The sequence below is a fragment of the Chrysochloris asiatica genome, unplaced genomic scaffold, assembly GCF_000296735.1.
Source record: "Chrysochloris asiatica unplaced genomic scaffold, ChrAsi1.0 scaffold00069, whole genome shotgun sequence".
In the NCBI taxonomy this organism is placed as follows: Eukaryota; Metazoa; Chordata; class Mammalia; order Afrosoricida; family Chrysochloridae; genus Chrysochloris; species Chrysochloris asiatica.
The window spans coordinates 1473701-1497403 of NW_006408587.1; the positions used below are offsets into that span (position 1 = coordinate 1473701).

At 35.8% G+C, this 23703-nt stretch overlaps 1 protein-coding gene across 1 annotated transcript in view; it reads left to right on the top strand.

Annotated features, from left to right (window-relative positions):
* Window positions 1–23703, top strand: part of LOC102825748 (chromosome unknown open reading frame, human C9orf84) — a 152287-nt gene that overhangs the window by 45937 nt on the left and 82647 nt on the right. Inside the window, 4 exon segments of the mRNA XM_006864729.1 lie at window positions 6666–6767; window positions 7845–7953; window positions 19080–19174; window positions 22966–23208. Coding sequence (XP_006864791.1) covers window positions 6666–6767; window positions 7845–7953; window positions 19080–19174; window positions 22966–23208 — 549 coding nt within the window.

The following is a 23703-nucleotide window of genomic DNA, read 5'->3' on the forward strand; positions in this document are numbered from 1 at the left end:
ATATATATATATATATATATATATATGCCACTTTTTCTCCCATACATATTTGGCTTATGTCTCAATCCTTTTATCTACACACAGAGCACTCTTCCAAGTTTGTGTATATATCACTGTTTACTTCTATCCACTTTAGCCTATGCATGCCTCCCTGTATCTTCACCTATCTTCATTATTCTTCAGCCAATCTCCCTCTTCTTTTATATTGCCCTCCCCCTTATTGTATATTGCCCTTACCATCAGCCAAGCTAACATGTGTCTACCTTCTAGCCAATGAATTACTCTCCCTACCCTTCCACCCCTGGTAACCATCAAAGAATATTTGTGTTAGTTTGGAAACCTTTTCTAAAGAAATGGTTTTTACAATAATGATCTCATATAATATTTGTCCTTTTGTGATTGACTAATTTCACACAGTATAATGTCTTCCAGTTTCATCCATGGTATAAGGTATTTCACAGATTCATCATTAGTCTTCAACATTGCATAATGTTTGATTGTATGTACTGAAGTGTGCTTATCCATTCCTTCATTGATGGGCATGTAGGCTATCTCCATCTTTTTGTTATTGTGGATAGTGCTGTGATGAACATTGGTGCGCATATATCTACTCTTGTCCTTACTCATATTTCTTATGGATGGGTATACCCAGTAGGGAGATTACTGATTCATGTGGTATTTCTATCTCTAACTTTCTGAGGAAGCGCCATATCATTTTTTCCAGAGTGGTTGAACAATTTTATTGTCCCGCTAGCAATGTAAGAGGTCCTAGTCTCTCCACACCCTCGCCAGCATTTGTTGTTTTGGGTTTTTTTTTTTTTGTTTTTTTTTGAGATTCGCTGTTAGTGTTTTGTTTGCATCTCTCTCATTGTCAAAAAGAACATATCCAGATCCGTCATGAGGTACAACACTGTCTGTGATAGGATAATATCCATGGACCTCCAGCACTATATTGTATAGGAATGGTGACAAAGGGCATCCTTGTCTGGTTCCTGTTCACAAAAGGAAGGCTTTCAGTTTCTCTCAATTGAAAATAATGTAGGCTGTTGGTTTTGTATATATGCTCTTAATTACGTTAAGGAATTTCCTTTCAATTCCTACTTTGTTGAGTGTTTTTATCAGAAATGGATGTTGGATTTTTTCAAATGCCTTTTCTGCATCAATCGGTATGATCATGTGGTTCTTTTCCTTTTTCTTATTTATATGGTGGAATATGTTGATTGTTTTTCTAATGTTGAACCATCCTTGCACACATGATATAAATCCCACTTGATCATGATGTATTTATTATGTTTTTGATGTACTGCTGGATTCTGTTGGCTAAGATTTTGTTGAGATTTTTTGCATCTGTGTTCATGAGGGATATTGGTCTATAATTTTCTTTCTTAGTGACGTCCTTCCTTGGTTTTGGTATGAGGTTTATGCTTGCATCATAAAATGTATTAGGATGTTTTCCATCCTTCTCTATATTTTGAGTAGAATTGGTGACAGCTCTTCCCTGAATGTTTGCTAGAACTCACCCATGAAGCATCTGGGCCTGAACTTATTTTAGTTGAGAGTTTTTTGATGAACTGATCAATTTCTTCTTTTGATATGAGTCTGTTCAGGTTTTCTACTTCACTTTGTGTGAGTTTAGCTAGGTCATGTTTTTCTTAAAATGTATCCCTGTCTTCTAAGTTTTTTAATTTGTTGGAGTACAACTCTTCATAGTATTCTGTTATTATCCTTTTGATTTCTTTGGGTTCCATTGTGACATTGCCTATGTGGTTTCAAATGTGTGTCATTTGTGTCTTCTCCCTCTTTTCTTTTGTTAGGTTTGCCAATAGTCTGTCAATTTTGTTAATCCTTTTAAAGAACCAGCTTCTTGTCCCATTGATTCTTTCTATAGTTTTTCTGTTTTCTATCACATTTATTTCTTCTCTAATCTTTATTATTTCTTTTCTTTTGATGGCTGTAGGTTCCCTCTGCTGGTCTGTTTCTAATTGTTGTAGATGATTTTGGTTCTTTCTTCTTTTTGGATGTGTGTGTTTAAAAAATGCAATAAATTGTCCTCTCAGCACCGCTTTTGCCGTGTCCCAAAGATTTTGGTAGTTGTGTTTTCATTCTCAATTTTTCTAGGAACTTTGTCAGTTCACGTTTAATTTCTTCTACTACCCAGTCACTTTTTAGCAGGGTGTTAATTCCGTTTCCATGTATTTGACTTTATTTTCTTGGTCTTCTATTGTTGATTTCTAATTTGATAGCTTTGTGGTCTGAGAAGATGCTTTGTAGTATTTTGATATTTGTAAATTTTTGAAGATTTGTTTTGTGTCCTAAGACATGGTCTATTTTGGAGAATATTCCATGTGCACTGGAAAAGAATGTATATTGTCCAGATGTTGGGTTGAATGCTCTGTACACATTTATGAGCTCCAGTTGGCTGAATGTGTTGTGTAGTTCTTCTGTGTCAAGTTTCTTTTTGGTTGTTCTATCCATTTTTGAAAGCGGTTTATTAAAATCACCAATAATTATTGTAGATTCATCCATTTCTTCTTCTGCTTTATATATTTTAGAGCTCTTTCATTGGGAGGATAGATATTTATTATGGTTATGTCATCTTGTTCAATTGTCCCTTTAATCATGAGATAACGTCCATCTTTATCTATTATGATGGTTTTTGCCTTAAAATTTATTTTATCAGAGATAAGTACTGCCACTCCTATTTGTTTTTGCAATTAGCTTGGTATATTTTTTTCCCATCCTTTAACTTTTAATCTGTTTTTGTCTCTGTGTGTGAGATGTGTCTCTTGCAGACAGCATATTGAAGGATCTTGCTTTCTTATCCATTCTGCCACCCTCCTTCTCTTAAACTGGTACATTTAATCCATTTACATTCAGTGTAATTACCAATAGGTAGATAGCTCTGGTAGTGTAGTGGTTACAAAGTGGGCTGCAAACTGAAAGGTCAGCAGTTCAAAACTACCAGCTCCTCCATGGGAAAAAGATGAGGCTTTCTGCTCCTGTAAAGATTTACAGCCTTGGAAACCCTGTACAGGGTCACTATGAGTTGGAATCGACTCCACGGCACATAACCACCACCACCATGGATTGATTGCTGCCATTATGATTTTTTTGTGTGATGTTGCTGCTTTCTTTGTTCTGTGTGTCTTCCTTTGCTGACTTCATGCTTTTTGTGTTCTTTCTTGTGAATTTCCTCATAATTTTAATATTTCCATGTTCTTGGATTTTCATTTTCTTGGTATGTTGTATAGTGTTAATTTTCTTTGAGATTACCTTATATTCCATTAACTTTTCCCTCCATTTAGTGCAGTCTATTTCATCCTGTAATCTACCTAACTTTCTCACCATCTAGATCTCTCTTCCTACATGTTTACTTTCTTTTACATTGTAGTTGTTTTGATTATAGACTGACCTCCCACATTCTCTGAGTTTGTTCTTATAGTTTTGTTCTGGTCTCGACTCTTTCATCTGCCAATTTAGTTCTGGGAGGTGCTGCCACATACGTCAATTTCTGGTTGTTGTCTGTTCTTGTTGGTTCTCAGTCCACAGAACTTCCTTTGGGATGTTTTGTAGCATAGTGTTGGCTTTGGCAAAATCCCTTAGCTTCTGTTTATCCTGGAATGTTTTGATTACACTGTCGAATTGTATTGATAGCTTTGCTGGATAAAGGATTCTTGGTTGACAGTTTTTTTTTCTTTCAGGGTTTTATATATATATATCCCCATTGCCTTCTTGCTTGCATGGTTTCTGCGAGAGATCCGAGCTTAATCTTACTTGCTTGCTTTTGTATGTAATGCTTCTCTTTTCCCTAGCTGCTTTTAGGATTCTGTCCTTACCTTTGATTTTGGAGAGCTTGATTATGATATGTCTTAATGATTCTCTTTTGTTGTCTATCCTTCCTGGGGTTCGTTGAGCTTCTTGAATGTTTATCTTTTCACTTTTCAGGATATTAGAGATATTTTCTTCCACCAATTCTTTAACTGTTTCCTCAGTGGACTTGTGTGATTCTTCATGTTCTGGAATGCTGATAACTCTTAAGTTATTCCTCTTCATTCCTTGTCCAACATAAATCTTAGAAGTTTTTCAGATTTTTTAATCCTTTCTTTCTGTTTGCTCTTCTATCTTGGAATTTTATAACTATACTTTTTCCTCTTTTTGCTTAGTAGTTGTTTTAAATTGATATCTCTGAGTCCCTATTTTCAGTCTTATAGTTTTGTTTTACTATGGTTGCTTTTTTATCTGGATTGAATTCTGTGTGGTGTTGCCTTGTATGTCATTCTACAGTTTTGGCTACTGTTGTTAGTTCTCAGTCCAAAGGACTCCCTTTATTATATTATGTAAAGTTGTCTTGGTGTTTACAAATTACTGTAATATCTGTTTATCTCTAAATTATCTAATTTTTCCATCATATTTAAGGGACAATTTTGCTGGCTGTGTGAATCTTGGTTGGCAGCTTTTTTCTTTCACAGGTTTGTATATATCTCCCTGTTGCCTACTTGCCTTCATGGTTTCTATTGAGAAATCAGAGCTTAATCTTATTGGTTTCCTTTGTCGGTGACATTTTGTTTTTCCTAAGCTGCTTTCAGGATTCTTTCCTTGTCTTTGATTTTGGAGAGTTTAATTCTGATATGTCTTGGTGATTTTCTTTTGAGGTCTGTTATCTTTGGGGTTCATTAAGCTTCTTGAATGCTTATCTTCTCATCTTTCATGATGTTGGAGAAATTTTCTTTCAGCTGCTCTTTGACTATCTTTTCTGTGTTCTCCTTTGTCTTTTCCTGTTCTGGAATTCTAATCATCCATAGTTTATTCCTTTTCATGTTGTCCAATATGAATCTTAGGCTTTCTTTAAATTTTTTCATTCTTTTTTTCTGATTGTTCTTCCGGCTTATTAGTATCAAGATATTTATCATCAAGCTGACTAATTCTGGCTTCCATTGATTGAGACCTACTCCTTTTCCTTTCAGTGTGTTGTCCATTTCTTATTTCTTAGTTAATCTTCTGGATTTCTGTTTGTAGGATTGGATTTTCTCCAGTCCATTTTCTGTTTTGTTTGATTGTTCTGGAGCACTCTGCTGAATTCATCTTTGTTTTCCTCGACCTTTCTGTCAATTGTTTGGAAGTAATTAAGTATCAGTCTCTTTTTCAGGTAGTTCCAGTGCCTATTTGTCCTCAAAAATATTTTCTAGCTCTGCTTCTTGGTCTTTTGTTTGAGTTACTCTGTCTTGTTTCTTCATGTGAACAGAAAATATCTATTGCTTTTGAGGTATTGTTTTATTTGTATTAAGTTGATGAATATATGTTGGTGTATTCTTAGGCATTCACCAACTAACTCCTTGTGGGCGTAATCAAGAGATGAACTTGTGCTCTATTTTCTATTCGCTGTTCATGTAGTTATGCTTAGGGTTGATTTAGCTGATGTTGTTTGCTGTCATTGATCAGGTGTGTAGCAGCTGATATTGACTATAACCCAACTGATGTGGTTATAGAGGGTACAGGAGTCCTGGTGTGATACTGTTGGACAAAGTACTAACTGCAAGTTCATTTTGAACCACAGACTTGGCAGTTCAAACTCACCAGCTGCTGCTTGGGAATACTATGCAGGGTTGCTTTGAGTCAAAACCAACTCAATGGCACTTAGCATTAACAACAACAATAAAGGATACAGCTGTGGTTAGGCTGTATGTCCACAGTTGCCGTACCTTTGTCTCTGCTAGCCACAGGTAGGTTTCTGCAATGCAAATATGTTTTCTAGTCTCTGAAATCACTCACACTCACTCAAGACGGTTGAAGCATGGTCTGTCAGCCACCACATCTCAGTAGTCCTCTTTTGCTGCATCTGCCCAGCTCTTTCTCCCTGTAATCACTCGCTCTACCTCTCTATCCCTTCTTCTGAAGCTCAGAGTTCCAGGACCATCCTCAGAATCTCATCTATTTTTCTGTATCCTTACTGCAGAGGGTCTGCACAACCTTTCTGCCTAACCTGCCATCTTGACCCTCCAGTCAGAAGTCATATGTACCATATGAGGTACATATGGGTGGATTTGAATCACCAACTTTTCAGTTATCCAAGCACTTAACCATTTACACCATCCAGGGACCCTTTCTAGATACCATATTTTTTATTATTAAGTGCCTTTGCGTCATTTCCAACTCATAATACCCCTGTATAAGTTTTCCAAGGAGCTGCTGGTGTGTTTAAACTGTTGACCTTGTAGTTAGCAGTCCAATACCAATCCTACAGCATCACACCAGGTCTCTTCCATATACCTACTACTCTGGAAAAGGAAAATTGGCTTATAGTACAACAATAATTCATAGATACATGGACAGAGACACCGGCTGAATGGGTAAGGGAAGAAAGGGGAGTTTTGTATGTATTTATATATCCTACAAATATGTATATCCCATAAGAGTTTGAAAGATGGTATTTGTACTTGGATACCCAAAAGAATTAAGTAGGACAACTGTTTTTGCATAAAAGGGATTACCACTGAGATGAAACAAAGTGTATGCTTTGTTGAATATAAAACCTGATGATTTTACCTGTAAATGTTCACTCTATTCACAATTAAAAAAAATTTTTTTTAAAGACACAAAGAGATACTTAACAATGTTACTGACTTAATGGTGCTTTTGCTGATAATAGCATTTCATCCTTTTTTCAGATCTTGTTACAAAATATAGAATTGACACTGAGGATATAAAATGCAGCTTCACAGAGATTTTGACCATTCAAAATCCTTGTGAACCAGAGTGCAGTGAACCAGGTAGAAATTATGAATAAATCATTGAGTTTTCCAGTGCTTACCTATAATGACATAAAAGTACAATACTTTCATATATGTAGTCTACTGTAAGGCAGTTTTCATGCTTAAAATTTTATTATTGCATTCCAAATAGTCATTTCTTTTTCTCTTATCTACTCCATTATATTTATTATTATCAATAACTAAGAATCCTACCAGCATCAAAACTGAATTAACATATAGAGTTGCAAATATTTAGGAAGAGAAATTAAAGGAATAATATTAATATTAAAAATAGAAAACTTATGATATAGCTCAGTCCGTATAAATTTATGTTTTATCTCAGTATTAGCAATTTTGCTAGCTTTTCTTATACTCTTTAAAATTTATTTTTTTAATCCCCTAATGTAATTTTTTCACTCTCTGATTTATCAGTATCATTAGTATTGTCATTCTACCAAGTTTGGAATACCAGAGTCATTTTTCGTTCTAGTTTAATTCCAAATTATATTGCTTCTTAGCTTTGATAATGATCCAGTTATCAGTTATGTTTATAATTGGATTCCATTAATCATCTTTTTGGAAGTTTACTGCTTTATTTATGAAAATGATAAAATCATAGTACTTATGGATAAATGAGGATGGTTTTTAAAGTATATCTTATGAATATACATGATCCTAGTGCTAGACACTATAGTTCAGACTCATTAAGGTGAAGAATTACTCTACATTAATATCATTTGCTTAATATCACCAGTATTTAGAATGGGGATAAAAGTAATTCTATCTTAGAAAACTCTTAGAATGTTATCTTAAGTATAATATGGTCAATAAACCTTACCTATCTATGCATTTTGTGGAAAGTCACCATTATTAGTAGAGACAGCAGGTAAATAAAACTATCTGTAATTCCTTATATAGCTGGAAATTTGAAACAATTATTTTTCATGCAAGTAACTAAAATTTCTTTTTTGAAGTCTTTTTGTTATAACACAGTTATCAAACATATTAGTTGTTTAGGAAAAATCTAAATTAATTTTATTCAATGTTTATGTGATATGATTTTTTAATTTTAATTTTGAACAACATATATTTCAGGAAAGTTAGAGATGCCATTAACTCATCTACAAATAACAAGTCAACATTCTTCACAGAATTCATTATATTCAAGGTTTCAGATATTTCCATTTTCTCCTGTTTGCAAAATGTAAGTAAAGATAATATTTGCAAGTTACAATTCAGAGCAAACAATCTTTAATTAAATCTTCCATTATAATGGTAATTTCCAAGATCCCTACTATATAAATAAGAAATAGATAGTATCTATAGTAAGAAACTAGAGGAATATATGACTATATTTGTACATATTTTTATATGTTAGAATATCTTTAGAAGGACACAAGAAACAGGTAATGTTGATTTTGTCTAGAGAGGAACTGAGAACATGAATGGGAGATTTTTCACAATATCTTTTTAGAATTTTAAATGTGAATATACTACCACTAAAAATAAATAACTTGAAATTTTTAAGAGATCCTGACAGGACAAACTTAAGGCGCTGGCACTGAACACTTGCCAATGACATTGCCTCTAAACTAAAACCTCACTGCCATGAAAGTAGTAGTTAAGAACACTGAACAAAAGCTGGACTTCCCAGCTCTATCACGTTCTGAAGTGCTCGTGTGGTGTTGTGGGTTAATGCGCTAGACTGTAAAGTCGGTTTGAAGCTCAAAGTTGGTGGCTCAAACTCACTGGCTGCTCCTCGGAAACCCTATATAGGATCGCTGTGGGTCGGAATCTACTGGACAGCACTTAACAACAACAACAATATTAGTTGGAACAAACAACAATAATGTTTGAAGTCCTGGTGTGGCACTGTGAGTTAATGCACTAGACTGAAAAGTCCGTTTGAACCGCAAGATCAGTGGTTCAAGCTCACCAGTCATCCTTGGAAACCTTATACAGGGTCGCTATGGGTCAGAACTGACTCGATGGCACTTAACAGTAACATCACTAGCTATATGACCTTACTTGCTAGGTGCCTATGTTTCTTTATCTGTAAGATTAGGATAACAATAGTGCCTACGCACAGGATTTTTATGAGGGCTTGTACAGGACTTGTTATAGTTCTTGGGCCAGAAATAGTCAAGAATCATAATAGAGCAGTGTAGATAGTGGCTAATCAATAGATTTTGACTATCAATTTGTTTTCCTAGAGCTCATATCCCACCACTAGCAGCAGACACCCACTGATTTATTTACCTTCATCAGTGTAATCTTGGTGTTCACTGGAACCAGATATGTGGAATCAAGGCTTGATCCACACATCTGTCCAGTACTCCATTATTACTGATAGTGGTCTGTAGTCTTATTGGAACTTATATTGAAGGACTGCATCATTATATGAGTATTCTAGCTTGAGGATGATTCAAAATTGCATAGCTTAATAGGTCAACATTTTTGCCCTCTGAGTGTCTGATGTAGCTTTGGTTGTTTCCATACCATGTGGCATGCATGTATTGTTTTTTAGGCTATATTTGTCTATTATCCTGGAATTAAAGTCATCTCATTTTTCTGCGTCTTGCTGTGGTGCTATAGGGTAAACGCTGGACTGTTAACTGTAAGGTCGATGGCTCAAATCCACCAGCCACTCCAAAAACCCTATAAAGATTAGATATGAGTTGGAACTGACTCGATGGCACTTAACAACAATAACAGCACAACAGTTACAAAACTAAGAATATAATCAGTACAGGTCTGTTCTTCCCTGCTGTAAACCTAGATCTTTAAATGCCCTAAAATAACACATTGTCAGGAAAATCTGGAAATCTTTAATTGAGTCTTTCAGGAGCAGAAACAGGAAGCTCTGTAGAGAATTTTTAGTATTTAGGAGTTCTGGTGTGGCGCTGCAGGCTAATGGCTGGACTGCAAGGTCAGTTTGAACTGTTAGGTCAGTGGTTCAAGCTCACCAGCCACTCCTCGGAAACCCATTATAGGGTTGCTATGCATCAGAACTGACTCAACAGCACTTAACAACAAATAGTACTATGGAGTCCTGGTGTGGTGCTATGGGTTAATGTACTGGACTGCAAAGTCAGTTTGAACCACAAGGTCAGCAATTCAAGATCATAGTCACTTCTTGGAAACCCTATACAGTGTACCTATGGGTTGGAATCAGCTCAACAGCATTTACAACAACAGTGGCACTGTAGGATAAGCACTGAACCACAAGGTCAGCTTGAACCACAAGGTCAGCAGTTCAAATCCACCAGCCACTCCAAGAAATCCTATGCAACGTCACTATGAATGGGTACTTCATGTAACTTAACAACAGCAGTTATGCTTTGCTGGTCTGCCAGAAGATGGTGCTGTTGGGCTACTGTTGTTGCGACCTTATGCACAGCAGAATTAAACACTTCCCGATCCTGGGCCAACCTCACTACTGTTGCCACGCTTGAGTCCATTGATGCTGCCACTTGGCCAATCCATTTCTTTGGGGTCTTCCTCTTTTTTTCTGACCCTCCACCTTACCAAACATGATAGCCTTCTCCAGCGACTGGTCCCTCCTTACAATATGTCCAAAGTATGAGAGATGAAGTTTGGCCATCTTGGCCTCCAAGGATCACTCTGGCTGCACTTCTTCCAAAATGGAACTATTGGTTCTTTTGGCAGTCCATGGCACCTTCAATACTGTTCTCCAACATCATAACTCAAAAGCATCAATTCTTCTATGGTCTTCCTTTTTGGTTTTCTGATTCCAGATCTTTGCACATTTTGTTGTAATATTTGGCTATATCTTCTCAAGCTGATCTTTGAAATTTTCTGTTCAGCTCTTGTGCCTCCTCATTTCTTCCATTTGAGTAGAAACAACTAAAGTCAAGGCTCTAGAGCTCTTCACTGGATGCTTAGTCTTTTGTTAATGATCTTAGGAAGGATAGTATTACATAGATGAAGGATCTTTATACTGAGAGCCTCAAATGTGAGGGGGCTTCAAAAAGTTCTTGGAAAAATGTAATTAAAAGGTAATGACACTGTTTTTACCAATTAAGAAAAAATAATAATAATTACACTTTCCATGAACTTTCATAAGCCCCCTCATATAACTTCATCTTCTGGTTAAGAATTATTTATATTTGGGGGACTACAGTAATCATTTGGTATGAGAATGTTTGCTTCATTATGCTATACAGACTAGATCTGCCCATATTAGGTATAAACTCTTAGAATAACATGGGATGAGTGTGGAAAATGACCTGTAATATATTTAAGTACTAGTAGTCCATTTGCAAAGGTACAAAAATACTTATTTTCAGGACACGTACTATCTTTTTTAGTGCTCTTTTATTTAGCCCATATACTCAATCCATCTGTTAAAGCAAATGGGCAATTAGAAATAGAAACTAACAGAACTAAGCATAATCTTAAATTTCAATCTGCTTTTAAAAGTGTCTATTTAGCTATAGTAAATTATACCTATTCTTACAAATTATACATATTTTATTGTTATAACTCAGATATTTAATGAAAATTTAGGAAAGTTAAATCTTATCTAATGCATTATGATATGGCAAAGTTAGAAAAGAAACAGGTTTTAACCTAATTGATGGTTTTAGAGATATTTGAAACAACATAAAAGGAAATTGTCTCATCATTCTTTCACTTACCAGCAAGAGATAAATCACTTCCTTTTGGTTTATGAGTATAAAAATTTTTAAATCCTTATTTTAAAAATGAATTTGTATTTCAACTGTCAAACTAAAAAAGAAAAACGTACTAAAATAAAAAGCAACAGAATAGATATATACATATATTTATGTCTGTATGTATATGTATAAACACACATACGCACACTAGGGTGGATCAAAAATTATCCTCACTCTGGTTATATTAAAACATCCATCCATGTCTACTGCTGATGACAACATTGAGTGTGCACATGAAAGGATTCTGTCGAATGACAGTGAATTGTGTGGCAAATCATTTGCAAATCAGCCTTGGCTCTGCCTATAAAATAACCCACAATAGACTTAGGTTTCAAAAAGTTTGTGCAAGATAGTTACTGAAACAACTCATGGAAGAGCTTAAACAGAAGTGCTTGCACGCTGCAAACAAAGTTTGGACCCATACTTGAAGGAGGGTAACAGTTTCTTTTTAAAAAAAAAATCATTATTGGTGATAAGACATGGATTCATCACTGTGAGAATGAGAGTCAATGACAGAATGTGGAATGGAAACAACCTCAATATCCAACCAAGAAAATGTTCAAAAGTCATCCATACCTTCCCTCTAAGACTGAAACTCAAAGGGAACACACTAACAGGCATGTAAGCTTGCTGGCTACCACGTTGGTCTACTGGTGAGTGGAAGGGGAAAGGCAGCAATGAAGAAATGGGTTGAGTTCAACCATGGTCCATTGACTCCTGTTGACCTGGAGATGAGAGAGAGAGAAGAGGGTCTGGTTGGTCCAAAGTGCGGTGAGACCTGGGGACACCCGAGCCCATGGACAAGGACATAGCCACAGAGGGCTAGATCTGAGAGTGAAACTGAAACATCCAGCTGCTATGAAGTAAGGGGAGAGAGGCACAAGAACACCCAAACTTGCAGAGTGTACCCATTTGACCTAGCTTCGATGGCTTGATAATCAGAACTCAACTAGAGGAAGATTAAAAAAAAACACACACAATATTTGATAAAGGAAACAAACAAGGGTAAATTGATACAATGTGATGAACCTGACCATGGAGGTAGTAACTCTGAATACCAACAGAAAGGGAAGGAGTCTTCACATCAAGTATCAATGCTATTGCTACTGTATACAGGGTAGATAGGGACTGGCAACTTAGACGTTGGCTACCTAAAATGAGGGGGCAATAAAGGCATAAAGTGACTGGCTTCTGGCTTACAAGGTTTCAAGAGGGACTTTAAGAGTGTGTGGGCCAAGAAAGAGTTCCCCACTGAATAGTTGTCATCTTGTCTAGATGGGTCTGAATAAAAGAGATGAGGATAAGATTCTTATGATTCAATAGTAATTCATTGTTATCATGACTAATTGCGACTGTCACAGTTGTAAAGGTAGAAGTTTTGTAACAAAAATGGGGGACCAGTTAATTTTACAGTCCAGAAACAGAGGACCTTAGGACCATCAAGGGAGAAGAGCATAAGCGGAATGCAGAACCTTATTCAGAGAAGCAGCTACACCTGAGATGGGAGCAGAGATGGGGATATGGAGAGAGGGAGCAGCTGAGGACTCTAGATTCATGGCAAGAGAGGGACTAAGAGCTGGCAGCCAGGAGGCAGACTTGTAGAATGTGCCCTTTGGTGGTGTAAATTATTATATATGCCTAAATGTTGTTTTTTAAAAAGAGTTAAAGTGAATAGAGAGAAATACTGTTAAATGATGGTACATGGAGAGGAATGTAATCATTATGATGAAAAAAGTTGTATGATTTGTTGATTCTAAAACTGATGATCTGTCCTGTAAACTTACACTCAATCTACAATAAAAACTTAAAGAAAAAAAAAGTCACCCTTAAACTTTTAAGGGAGAAGAGCACAAGCAGAATGTGGGACCCTGTCCAGAGAAGCAGTGACACCAGATAGGAGACAGATGAGGGTATGGAGAGAGAGAGAGCAGCTGAGGACTCTAGACTCCTGAAAAGAGAAAGGGTGTGTGCTGGCAGTCAGGTGCTAGTGGCCAGGAGGCAAGCTCACAGAATGTGTCCTTTGGTTTAAATTATTATATATTCCTGAGTGTTTTTGTGTACCTCTCCCTTCCACCACCAAAAAACAAACAACAGAGGGAATAGAAGCAAATACTGTTGAATGATGATATACATAGGAGATTGTAATCATTGCAATGAAATGATGAATGTAAAACATGGTCTCCCATGTAAACTATCGCTCAATTCAATATGAAACTTAAAAAAAACAGTCAATCATAAATTGGAAAATTGATGCTTAAACAGTTTTCTGAGATTCTCAAGGGCCAGTATTGACACTATCAGGAAAAGGGTTCAACAGTCAACAGTGCTCATTACAGTGAGATGCTCACTGAAGAGCTAAAGCCTCAACTTCGGATTAAACACGGAGGACTGCTATCCAAGGGCTTTGTGATCTTGCATGACAATGCACATCCTCATACTTCTGCCCATACTATTGACACTCTGCAAAAACTTGATTTTGTGATGTTAAAGCATCCTCCCTATAGAGATCATTTAAAACAACACAAAAGTTCTGATCTTGTTCCATCAGATTTTTACCTGTTTGGTTGCCAGAAAGCAGCCCTTCAAGGATAAAGATTCACTCTGACGAAGAAGTGGAGACAGCCATACATTTGTGATTCACAGCTCAGCCAAAAACATTTTAAAATAAGGGAATATGAAAGCTTATTGACATTGTATAATGTGTATTGAAAAGCAAGCAGATTATGTCGAAAAATGATGTATTTGTCTTAAAGTTGATTATAATAAATTATACAGACAGAATGAGGACAATTTTTAACTCATATGTTGTTGTAACCTTAATTTGCTTTTGTGGGTCTAATGTCTTTTGTTTCAGGTATTACAGTACAGTATTTTGACTGAAAGTAATCAATATACCCAGTTAGGAAATATTTTTAATCCTGGTTTGGCGTTGTAGGACAAACACTGAAGTGTTAACTGCAAGGTAGGCAGTTTAAATCTACCAACCACTCCTTGGAAACCCTATACAGGATTGTTATGAGTCGGATCTGACTCAATGGCACTTGACAACAACAACAAACGTATATAAGACTTGGCTACATTTTTGTGTGCTTATATGCAATAAGACCTTATTTCCATACCTTTTGATTATTGAATTGTGAGTGTGATTTTACATATGACCATATATCAAATTTAGATATATCTTCAGAAAACTACATTTATAATGAGAATGTTTGCTTCATTTGGTCTCCTGTTGGGCATGGCTTGCCTAAATATTTCTCCTTCTTCTCACTTTAAAATAATTGTCAAGAATCTGAGGTGTCTGGTTGTCACAAAGACCTTGCTAAGGTTAAAATTTTGCCTAGGTTTCCAAATGTTGTCACCATATGCCCAGAATTTTGTCTTTTGTGAATGAATTGAATGGTTTAAACATAAAACCTAGGTTCTTACTGCTCTAGACTATTGATTTAGCTAGTAAACACAAACAAAATCCACTTTCATCAAGTCGATTCTAACTCATAGTAACTCTGTAGAACAGAAGAGAACTACCCCAGAGTGTTTCCAAGGCTGTAAATCTTTATGAAGCAGGCTTCCACTTCTTGTATTCTCAGAGCAACTGATAGGTTTCAACAGCTGACCTTTTGGTATGCAACCAAGCATAAATCACTGTACAACCAGGACTACTAAATAACTACCAGTACTTATCATTACTACCATGTATCTGTTTCTCATACTGTGGTGGCTTATGTGGTACTGTGATGCTGGAAACTATACCACTGGTATTTTCAATACCATCAGAGTCATCCATGGTGGACAGGTTTCAATGGAGCTTCCAGACTAAGACTTTAGGAAGAAGAAGAGGTGGACCACTTCTGAAAGCTTAGCCACTGAAAATTTTATGAATAGCAGCAGAACATTATCTGGTATTGTGCCAGAAGAGAGCTCCTCAAGTTGGAAACCACTAAAAAATACGACTAGGGAAGAGCTGCCGCTTCAAAGTAGAGTTGACCTTAATGACATGCATGGATGGAACAAAACTTTCTGGACCTTCGTTTGTCAATGGGGCACAACTCTAAATGAGAAGAAACAGGTGTAAACATCATTATGAATCTAGAAAAAAATTTTAAGTCATCAAAAATTAAATTAAATACATAAAGATTTAGCATTGTGAGCTAAAATGAACTGGTATTGGCTATTATGAATCAGACATTCATAGGGTTTACTATAGTAGGAATGACAAATGGAAGAGAAATGGCGTAGCTTTCATCATCAAAAAGAGCATTTCAAGATCTGTCTTGAAGTACAGTGCTATGATAGAATATGTACATATGGTTATAAGAAAAAACAGTTAATACCACTATTATTAAAATTTTTGCACCAACCATTAAATCCAGTAATAAAGAAATTGAATCATTCTGTAACTCCTTCAGTCTGAAATTGAGCAAACTTGCAATCAAGATGCATTGATAATTATTGACTATTGGATGCAAAAATTGGAAACAAAATGATTCGTTATTTGGAAAATATGGTCTTGGTGCTAGAAATGATGCTGGAAATCACATGATAGAATTTTGAAAGACCAACAACTTGTTTATTGCAAATACCTTTTTCAACAGCGTAAGCAGTGACTATACACAGGGTCAGCACCAGATGGAACACACATAGGAATCAAAACCATTACATCTGTGAGAAAACATGGTGGAAAAGCTCCATATCATCAGCCAAAACAAAGCTAGGGTAGAACTTGCTCACATGCAAGTTCAGGCTGAAGCTGAAGAAAATTGAAACAAGTCCACAAAAGCCAAAATATGAGCTTCAATAGATCCCACCTGGATTTAGAGGCCAGCTCAAGAACAGATTTGATGCATTAGACACTAATGACAGACTGCAAAAGATTTGTGGGATAGCTTCAAGAACATCATGCATGAAGAAAGCAAAAGTCATTAAAACGACAGGAAAGAAAGAAAAGACCAAAATGGATGGCAGAAAAGACTCTGGAACTTGCTTTTGAATGTATAAAAGCTAAAGTGACTGCCCAAGAAGACAAAGTTTTATAGTGAAATGTGCAAAGACCTGGAGTTAGAAAACCTAAAGGGAAGAACATGCCAGGATTTCTCAAACTGAAAGAACTAAAGAAATGGTTAAAATCTCAGGTGGCAATATTGAAAGAGTCTATGGACTAGATATTGAAGGACTCAAGAAGCATCAAAAGAAAATAGAAGGATTACATAGAACTGCTGTCCAAAAAGAAATTGTCTGTGATCACCCATTTCAAGAAGTAATATATGAACAAGAACCAATGGTATTGAAGAAAGAAGTTCAAGCTGCACTGAAGGGTTTGGCAAAAAACAAGGCTCCAGGAATTGACAGAAAACAAATTGAAATGTTTCAGCCAGCTGAAACAGCACTGGAGGCAGTCACTTATTTGTGCCAAGAAATTTGGAAGACAGCTACCTGGCTAACTAACGGATTGGAATAGATCCATATTTGCTGCATTCCACAGAATAGTAACCCAACGGAATGTGGAAATCATCCATTAATATCACATGCAAGTAAGATTTTGCTGAAGATAATTTAAAAATTATTGCAGCAGTACATTGACAAGAAGCTGCCAGAAAGTCAAGCCGGCCTAAAAAGAGAACATGGAACAAGGGATATCCATTGCTGATCTCGGATGGATCTTGAATGAAAACAGAGAATACCAGAAAGATGTTTACTTGTGCTTTATTGACAGTGCAAAAGCATTCAACTGTGTGAATCATAACAAACTATGGATAACATTGCAAAGAATGGAAATTGCAGAACACTTAATTGTACCTACAAGGAACCTGAACATAGATTAAGAGACAATTGTTAGAACAGAACAAGGGGAAACTAAATGGTTTAAAGTCAGGAAAAGTGTGCATTAGCGTTGTATCCTTTCACCATACTTATTCAATCTGTATGCTGAGCATATAATCTGAGAGATTGGATTATATGAAGAAGAACATGGCATCACGATAAGAAGACTCATTAACAACCTGTGATATGCAGATGGCACAAGATTGTTTGCTGTAAGTGAAGAGGATTGAAGTACTTACTGATGAAAATCAAAGACTACAGCCTTCAGTATATATTCCACCTCAGTAAAGAAAATCAAAATCCTCACAACTGGACCAATAAATAACATCATGATAAATAGAGAAAAGATTGAAGTTGTCAAAGACTTCATTTTACTTGGATCCACAATCAATATGCTTGGAAATAGTAGTCAAGAAATCAAAGGACATATTGAAGTAGTCAGATCTCCTGCAAAAGACCTCTTTAAAATGTTAAACAGCAAAGATAATACTTTGAGGGTAAGGTGCAGCTAACCCAAGCCATGGTATTTTCAATCACCTCACGTGCATGTGAAAGTTGAACAGTGAATAAGGAAGGCCAGAGAAGAGTTGATATATATGTAAATTATGGTATTGGAGAAGAATATTGAAATTACCACGGATTTTCAAAAGAGCAAAGAAATCTGCCTTGAAAGAAGTCAGTCAGAATGCTCCTTTAGAAGTGAGGATGATGAGACATCATCTCTCATATTTTGGACCTGTTGTCAGGAAAGACCTGTGGCTGAAGGACATCACATTTGGGAGAGTGGAGCATCAGTGAAAAAGTGGAAGGGCCTTAATGAGATGGGTTGGCTTAGTGACCACAACAATGGGATCATACAATAATTGTGAGGGTGGTGCAAGATCAAGCAGTGTTTCTTTCTGTTGTTCATAGGGTTGCTATGAATGAGAACTGACTCGATAGTACCTAATAACATTTGTAATTAACTTGCTCACATATATTTCATATGATCAGAGAAACAGAATACAATCAATTCTGGCAGGGGAACAGGAGGTTTGGGGCATAGATTAAAGGGTTTATGAATTAATTATCTCTTCCCTACCAAGGCTGGTAACTTAATAGCTGGTGACCTGTAATTTACACTAATTTTCTTACATATTTCTTCCTTCTCTCCCCTACCCAAGAACCACATAAGAACACACAGACCCACTCGCTTGCACACCCACTAAGATTGAAGGATTTGGACTAAATTTTTGACACTGTCATTTCAGAAAAAGTAGAGAAGACAGGACTTTTTCATAATTCTGATCGCCCTAAAGTGGAGAGTCCATAATTTCTATGTAAAGTGAACTAGGGGACAGGAATTTTGTTAAACAAAAAACAACACCCCCCCCCAAAAAAAAAAAAAAAAAAAACCAACAACAAAACTTGTCATAAAGCTGCTATTTATTTGCTTGGTAGTTTTACTTAGATTGAATTTTTAATTGAGATGGCTTATCAGGTTGGTGCTGGCACAGTTTTTGGAGGAAAGTACTAATACCCTCCTGTCCACCCTATCTGACACCAGATTCCATTGAGAGAGTTAGAGGTAGGAGGAAGTTAGGAAGCAAGCTGGAGCAATTAAACAGCTGACAAATAACCAAAATTTTCCCAGGAGAGGAAGAAGTAAGTATTTGAAATTTAGCCTATAGAACTCTCTATTTCAGTGTATACATTTCTAAAATAGATTGAATTTTACTTGCTTTTAACTGTAAAAAGTACTTCTAAAACAAATTTTTATCGTGGAAAGACAATATTATAAATGTAATAAACTTTAACTCTTCTCTTTCAGTAATTTACTTGTCACTGAAGAATCAGCTAATAAATGCTGTATGGTTTGGCAATTAGAACGCTGCAGAAGTGTTTTGAAATCATTTTTGCTTACAGGTAAAACTTAATGCCAGAATGTTCATTGCGTTCAATAGAAGAGTATATGAAAAAGTTTTTTTAGTAATTCCTTTATATAGAAAATTTTAAGAGAATACAATTATATTTCCATATATATAGCTTATATTTCTAAGTTTATTTGTGAATTGGTTATAAAAATTGTATTAATGCTAAAAGTATATTACTTTAGTTAATGCTAGAATTGATTTTTGGAACTTATTTTTATAGTTTGTAACAAAATAATTTTGAAGTAAATATGAACAGTACATGTATATTCCAAGGTTATGTAAGTATGTTAAAATATTTTTCTGTGTCTGAAATATTTCACTATGAAAGTAGAATTCTGGATAAAATAGTCTTTTTAAAGAGTGAAAAATAATTATAGAAGCCAAAATCAAAGTAAAAACAGGAACTTTGGGAAGCAAGTGAATACCAAAGGTGGCTTTCAACTTGGAAGATTTCTACTAAACCCTGGAGACCTTGAGCCTCTGTTTTTATGTCTGTAAGGTGTTGTTGCTAAGTGCTTTCCAGTCAGTTCGGACTCACTGTGGCCCTATATAGAGTTTCTGAGGAGCAGTTGGTGAGTTTGAACTGCTGACCTTGTGATTCACAGTCCATTGCTGATACTACAGCACCACACTGCATGGTATATAGGGTAAACAATTAAACCTAAAGCTTATCCTAGGGAGAGCATTTACAGACCCTACGTAAGACTGAGTCCAACAAACCATCCTACCAAAATAAGAACATATAAGAAATAAACCATAGATGATAATAATGAGTAAATTTAAGAATTTCGTCACTGGTGCTGGAAGAAAGGAAAAGAAAAAAAAATATTTAACAAGATAATGAGCCATCATGGCAGGTCACAATGTAAATTCAAACTCCTATATGATTTGAAAAACAGCGAGTGATTCTAACTAGAAGTAATCTCAAGTTGATATTGCCCCCAAACACATAGAAAAACTAATGTAAATCATTTCTAGAGGAAAGTATGTTCTTTCTGGAGGAATGTAGCATCAACCCATACTTCAAGGAATTTTCAAAAAGTTTGAAGAAACACATAATAACAGACAAAAATCACAGAGATTTGGACATCATCAGTTAGAGCCAGCAGAAACAAAAGGCATCAAAATAAAATCACATATTGGAGTTGTCAGACAAGAGTATAATGTGTATTTAAAGCAAAAGTGCAGGAGAAGAAATATGAACAAAGTAACAAGAGACTAAAAAATGGCCAACCAAACAATCCAAATAAAAAATGAATGATTTGAATAGAAATGTCAAGGAAGATACACAAATGGTCAATAAGCACATGAAATCTGCTCAACATAATTTATCAAAACAACAAATATTGGCAAGGATGTGGATAAATTGAAACCTTCATCCATTGCTGGTTAGATTATAAAAATGGTTCAGTTTCTATAGAAAACAGTTTTTCAGATCCTCAAAAAGTTAAACTTAGAATTGCCATATGACCCTGCACTCTTAGGGTATACAAAGGAGTCTCAAAAATTTTGTGAGAAAATTTCATTATCTTTTAATGCTATTTTTCCATGGACTTTTTGAAACCCCTTCACATACCCAAAAGATCTGAAAGTAGAGACTTCACCAGATTCTTGTACACCAGTATTCACTGTAACATTATTCATAATAGCCAAAAAATGGAAGCAACCCAAATGTCCATCAGAGATAAATAAAATATGTATATATAGAGAATGGAATATTATTCAGTCATAAAGAGAAATGAAGTTCTGATACGTGCTTGAAAGCAGTATGATGAGTAAAATAAGTCAGTTACAAAAGGGCAAATATTGTATGATCCCATTAATATTAACTATCTAGAACAAGTAGTCCTGGTGTGGCGCTGTGGGTTAATGCACCAGACTTAAAGCCGTTTGACTGCAAGGTTGGTGGTTCAAGCTCACCAGTCACTCTTCGGAAGCCCTATACAGGGTCGCTATGAATCGGAACCGACTCAACAGCACTTAACAACAACGCCAACAATCTGGAACAAGCAAATGTGTAGAGTTAAAAGTAGATTAGTTGGTTAGTGTAGTCCAGGGGAAGGGAGGAATAAGGAATACTGCTTAAGGGGTACTGAGTTTCTGTTTGAAATGATGAAAAAGCTTTGGACATAGAGAGTGGTGATAGCTGCACAACATAGTGAGTTGTTACTGAATTATACACCTAAAAATAGAAGGAAGAGATGTTATAAAGGAGTATGACAAAATTTTGGAGGGCATTGGATATGCTATTCTGATTATGGTGATGATTTCATGAGCTTATTGTCAAGATTTAAAAATGCATACATTAGGATTTTGTTGTTGTTAAATACCGTAGAGTCGGTTCCAACTCATAGTGATCCTGCACAGGTTTTCCGAGGCTGTAAATCTTTACAGGAGCAGAAAGCGTCATCTTTCTCCTGCAGAACAGCTGGTGGTTTCAAACTGCCAACCTTGAGGTTAGCAGGCCAATTTGTAACCACTATGCTAATGCAAATTATGATTATGCATTTTTAAATCTTAATTTTTAAATAGTACTTTTTATAATATCAAGAACAAAAGTGATAATAGGAGGTACGGTTATCAATGATAGTAATTATTATTTACTAAAATATATACAATCTACTAAGTGCCTTATGTTATTCTCAATTATTCCCTAAAATAAACCTATTAAGTGATAACATTTTAAACAGCTTTATAGAAGAATAATTGGCATACAATAAATCATACATACTTAAAGTGAAATTTTACAATAAGCCCATTAAATCATCACCATAATCAGGGTAACATATCCAGCGCCCTCCAAAAATTTTGGAGTTCTGGTGTGGCGCTATGGGTTTATGCGCCAGACTGCAAAGCTGTTTGAACTTCAAGGTCGGTGGTTCAAGCTCATCAGCTGCTCCTTGGAAACCCTATACAGGGTTGCTATGGGTCAGAACCGACTTGAGGGCACTTCACAACAACAACAATCCTAATTTGGAGTTGGTTCTTGCTATCATAATAGCAATAATAATAAAACAACGATATAGCATTAAATAGTCATGCTACTTCAAATCCTTCATAAATTAAGATTTATCTTTATTCAGATTAAAACTTAATCAAGCAGGAAACTTTATACCATGGTATCTAATAAGATGTTGTTGTTGTTGTTGTTGTTGTTATGTGCCGTGGAGTCGGTTCTGATTCATAGCGACCCTGAACAGGGTTTCCGAGGCTGTAAATCTTTATGGGAGCAGAACGCCTCATCTTTCTCCCGCGGAGCAGCTGGTAGTTTCTAACTGCTGACCTGAGGTTCGCAGCCTGATTCGTAACCACTAGGCTACCAGAGCTCCATTCTAATAATATAGTCGTCGTAAAATATGGTCTGATATATCTGTTTAACTTATAATGAATTAGAGTTTCTGATTTAATATTTATCTGAAGTCTTCAAAATGTTATCAAATGTATTAATTTAGTAATTTTAAATGGTCACACAAAAATAATGGTTCCCTTTACTAGATATCAGGAATAAGTTTACCTTCTTCTTGTTACCAAACATTGAAATGAATCCTTTATATGACTTCTACTTCTGCAATACTTTAGATATCTGCAAATATTAACATCTTCAAGATCAAGTACTATATAAAACTTCAGCTTTCTTTTTCTTTATTTTTCTAATGTGTGGAAATATAGTTCATGAGAAGGAGTTTTCAGTGTAGCTTTATTGTGTTTTCTGTCTCCTTTGCTTTGTAGACTACTTTTGACTGTTTATTTTTGGGGAATTTCTTCCTTTTTTTTTTTTTTAAGTACCAAGAATTCCAGAGTCCAGCAGTCAGTCCTCAATTACAGATTTTAAAAAGATGCTTTCCATTGGAGAAAGAAGCCTTGTGATTAGTCCCTTAAGGGCAGAGTGGTGGAAGCAAACAGGACTAAATCTGATAATGACTGAAACTTTGGGACATCTAAATACAGATTTGTGTCACAATTATCTATCTTCTGGCGATACTAAAAAGGAGATCTTTTTGTCTACAAAATTGCTTCAATTAGACTGTAAGTACATAATAATAACTGTCACTTTTGTGAATGTTTTCAGATTGAAAAAATGTTAGAGAATGGGTTTCCTTTCACTAGATGATTCGGAAAATATAACTAAGTCTAGCATTCAGTATTGGCTTTGACTCTGTCAGAATTTAAGACCTTGGACTTCTTTAGGTACTACTTTCTTCCATGAGAAAATTTGGCCACTTATGGGGTTTATCGAGGAAGTTGTTATTAAGTGCCATCGAATTGGTTCTGACTCACAAAAGCAAGTTTGAATCACTGACCTTTCAGTTAGCAAACCAGTGCTTTCCTACCTTGCCATGTCAGGAAGTAACAGGTTGCTATTCAGTACCAGGAACAACTCAGGATACAGTTCTTCCAATCAGAACAGCCTCTTCTCCATCATGCCTGTAGGCAGGGCTCTCTCTGGCCTCTGTACTGTCAGGCAAGTGTTACAAAAGCTCTTTAGCTCCATCAGTAATTGCACAGGGAGAAGCCCACTCT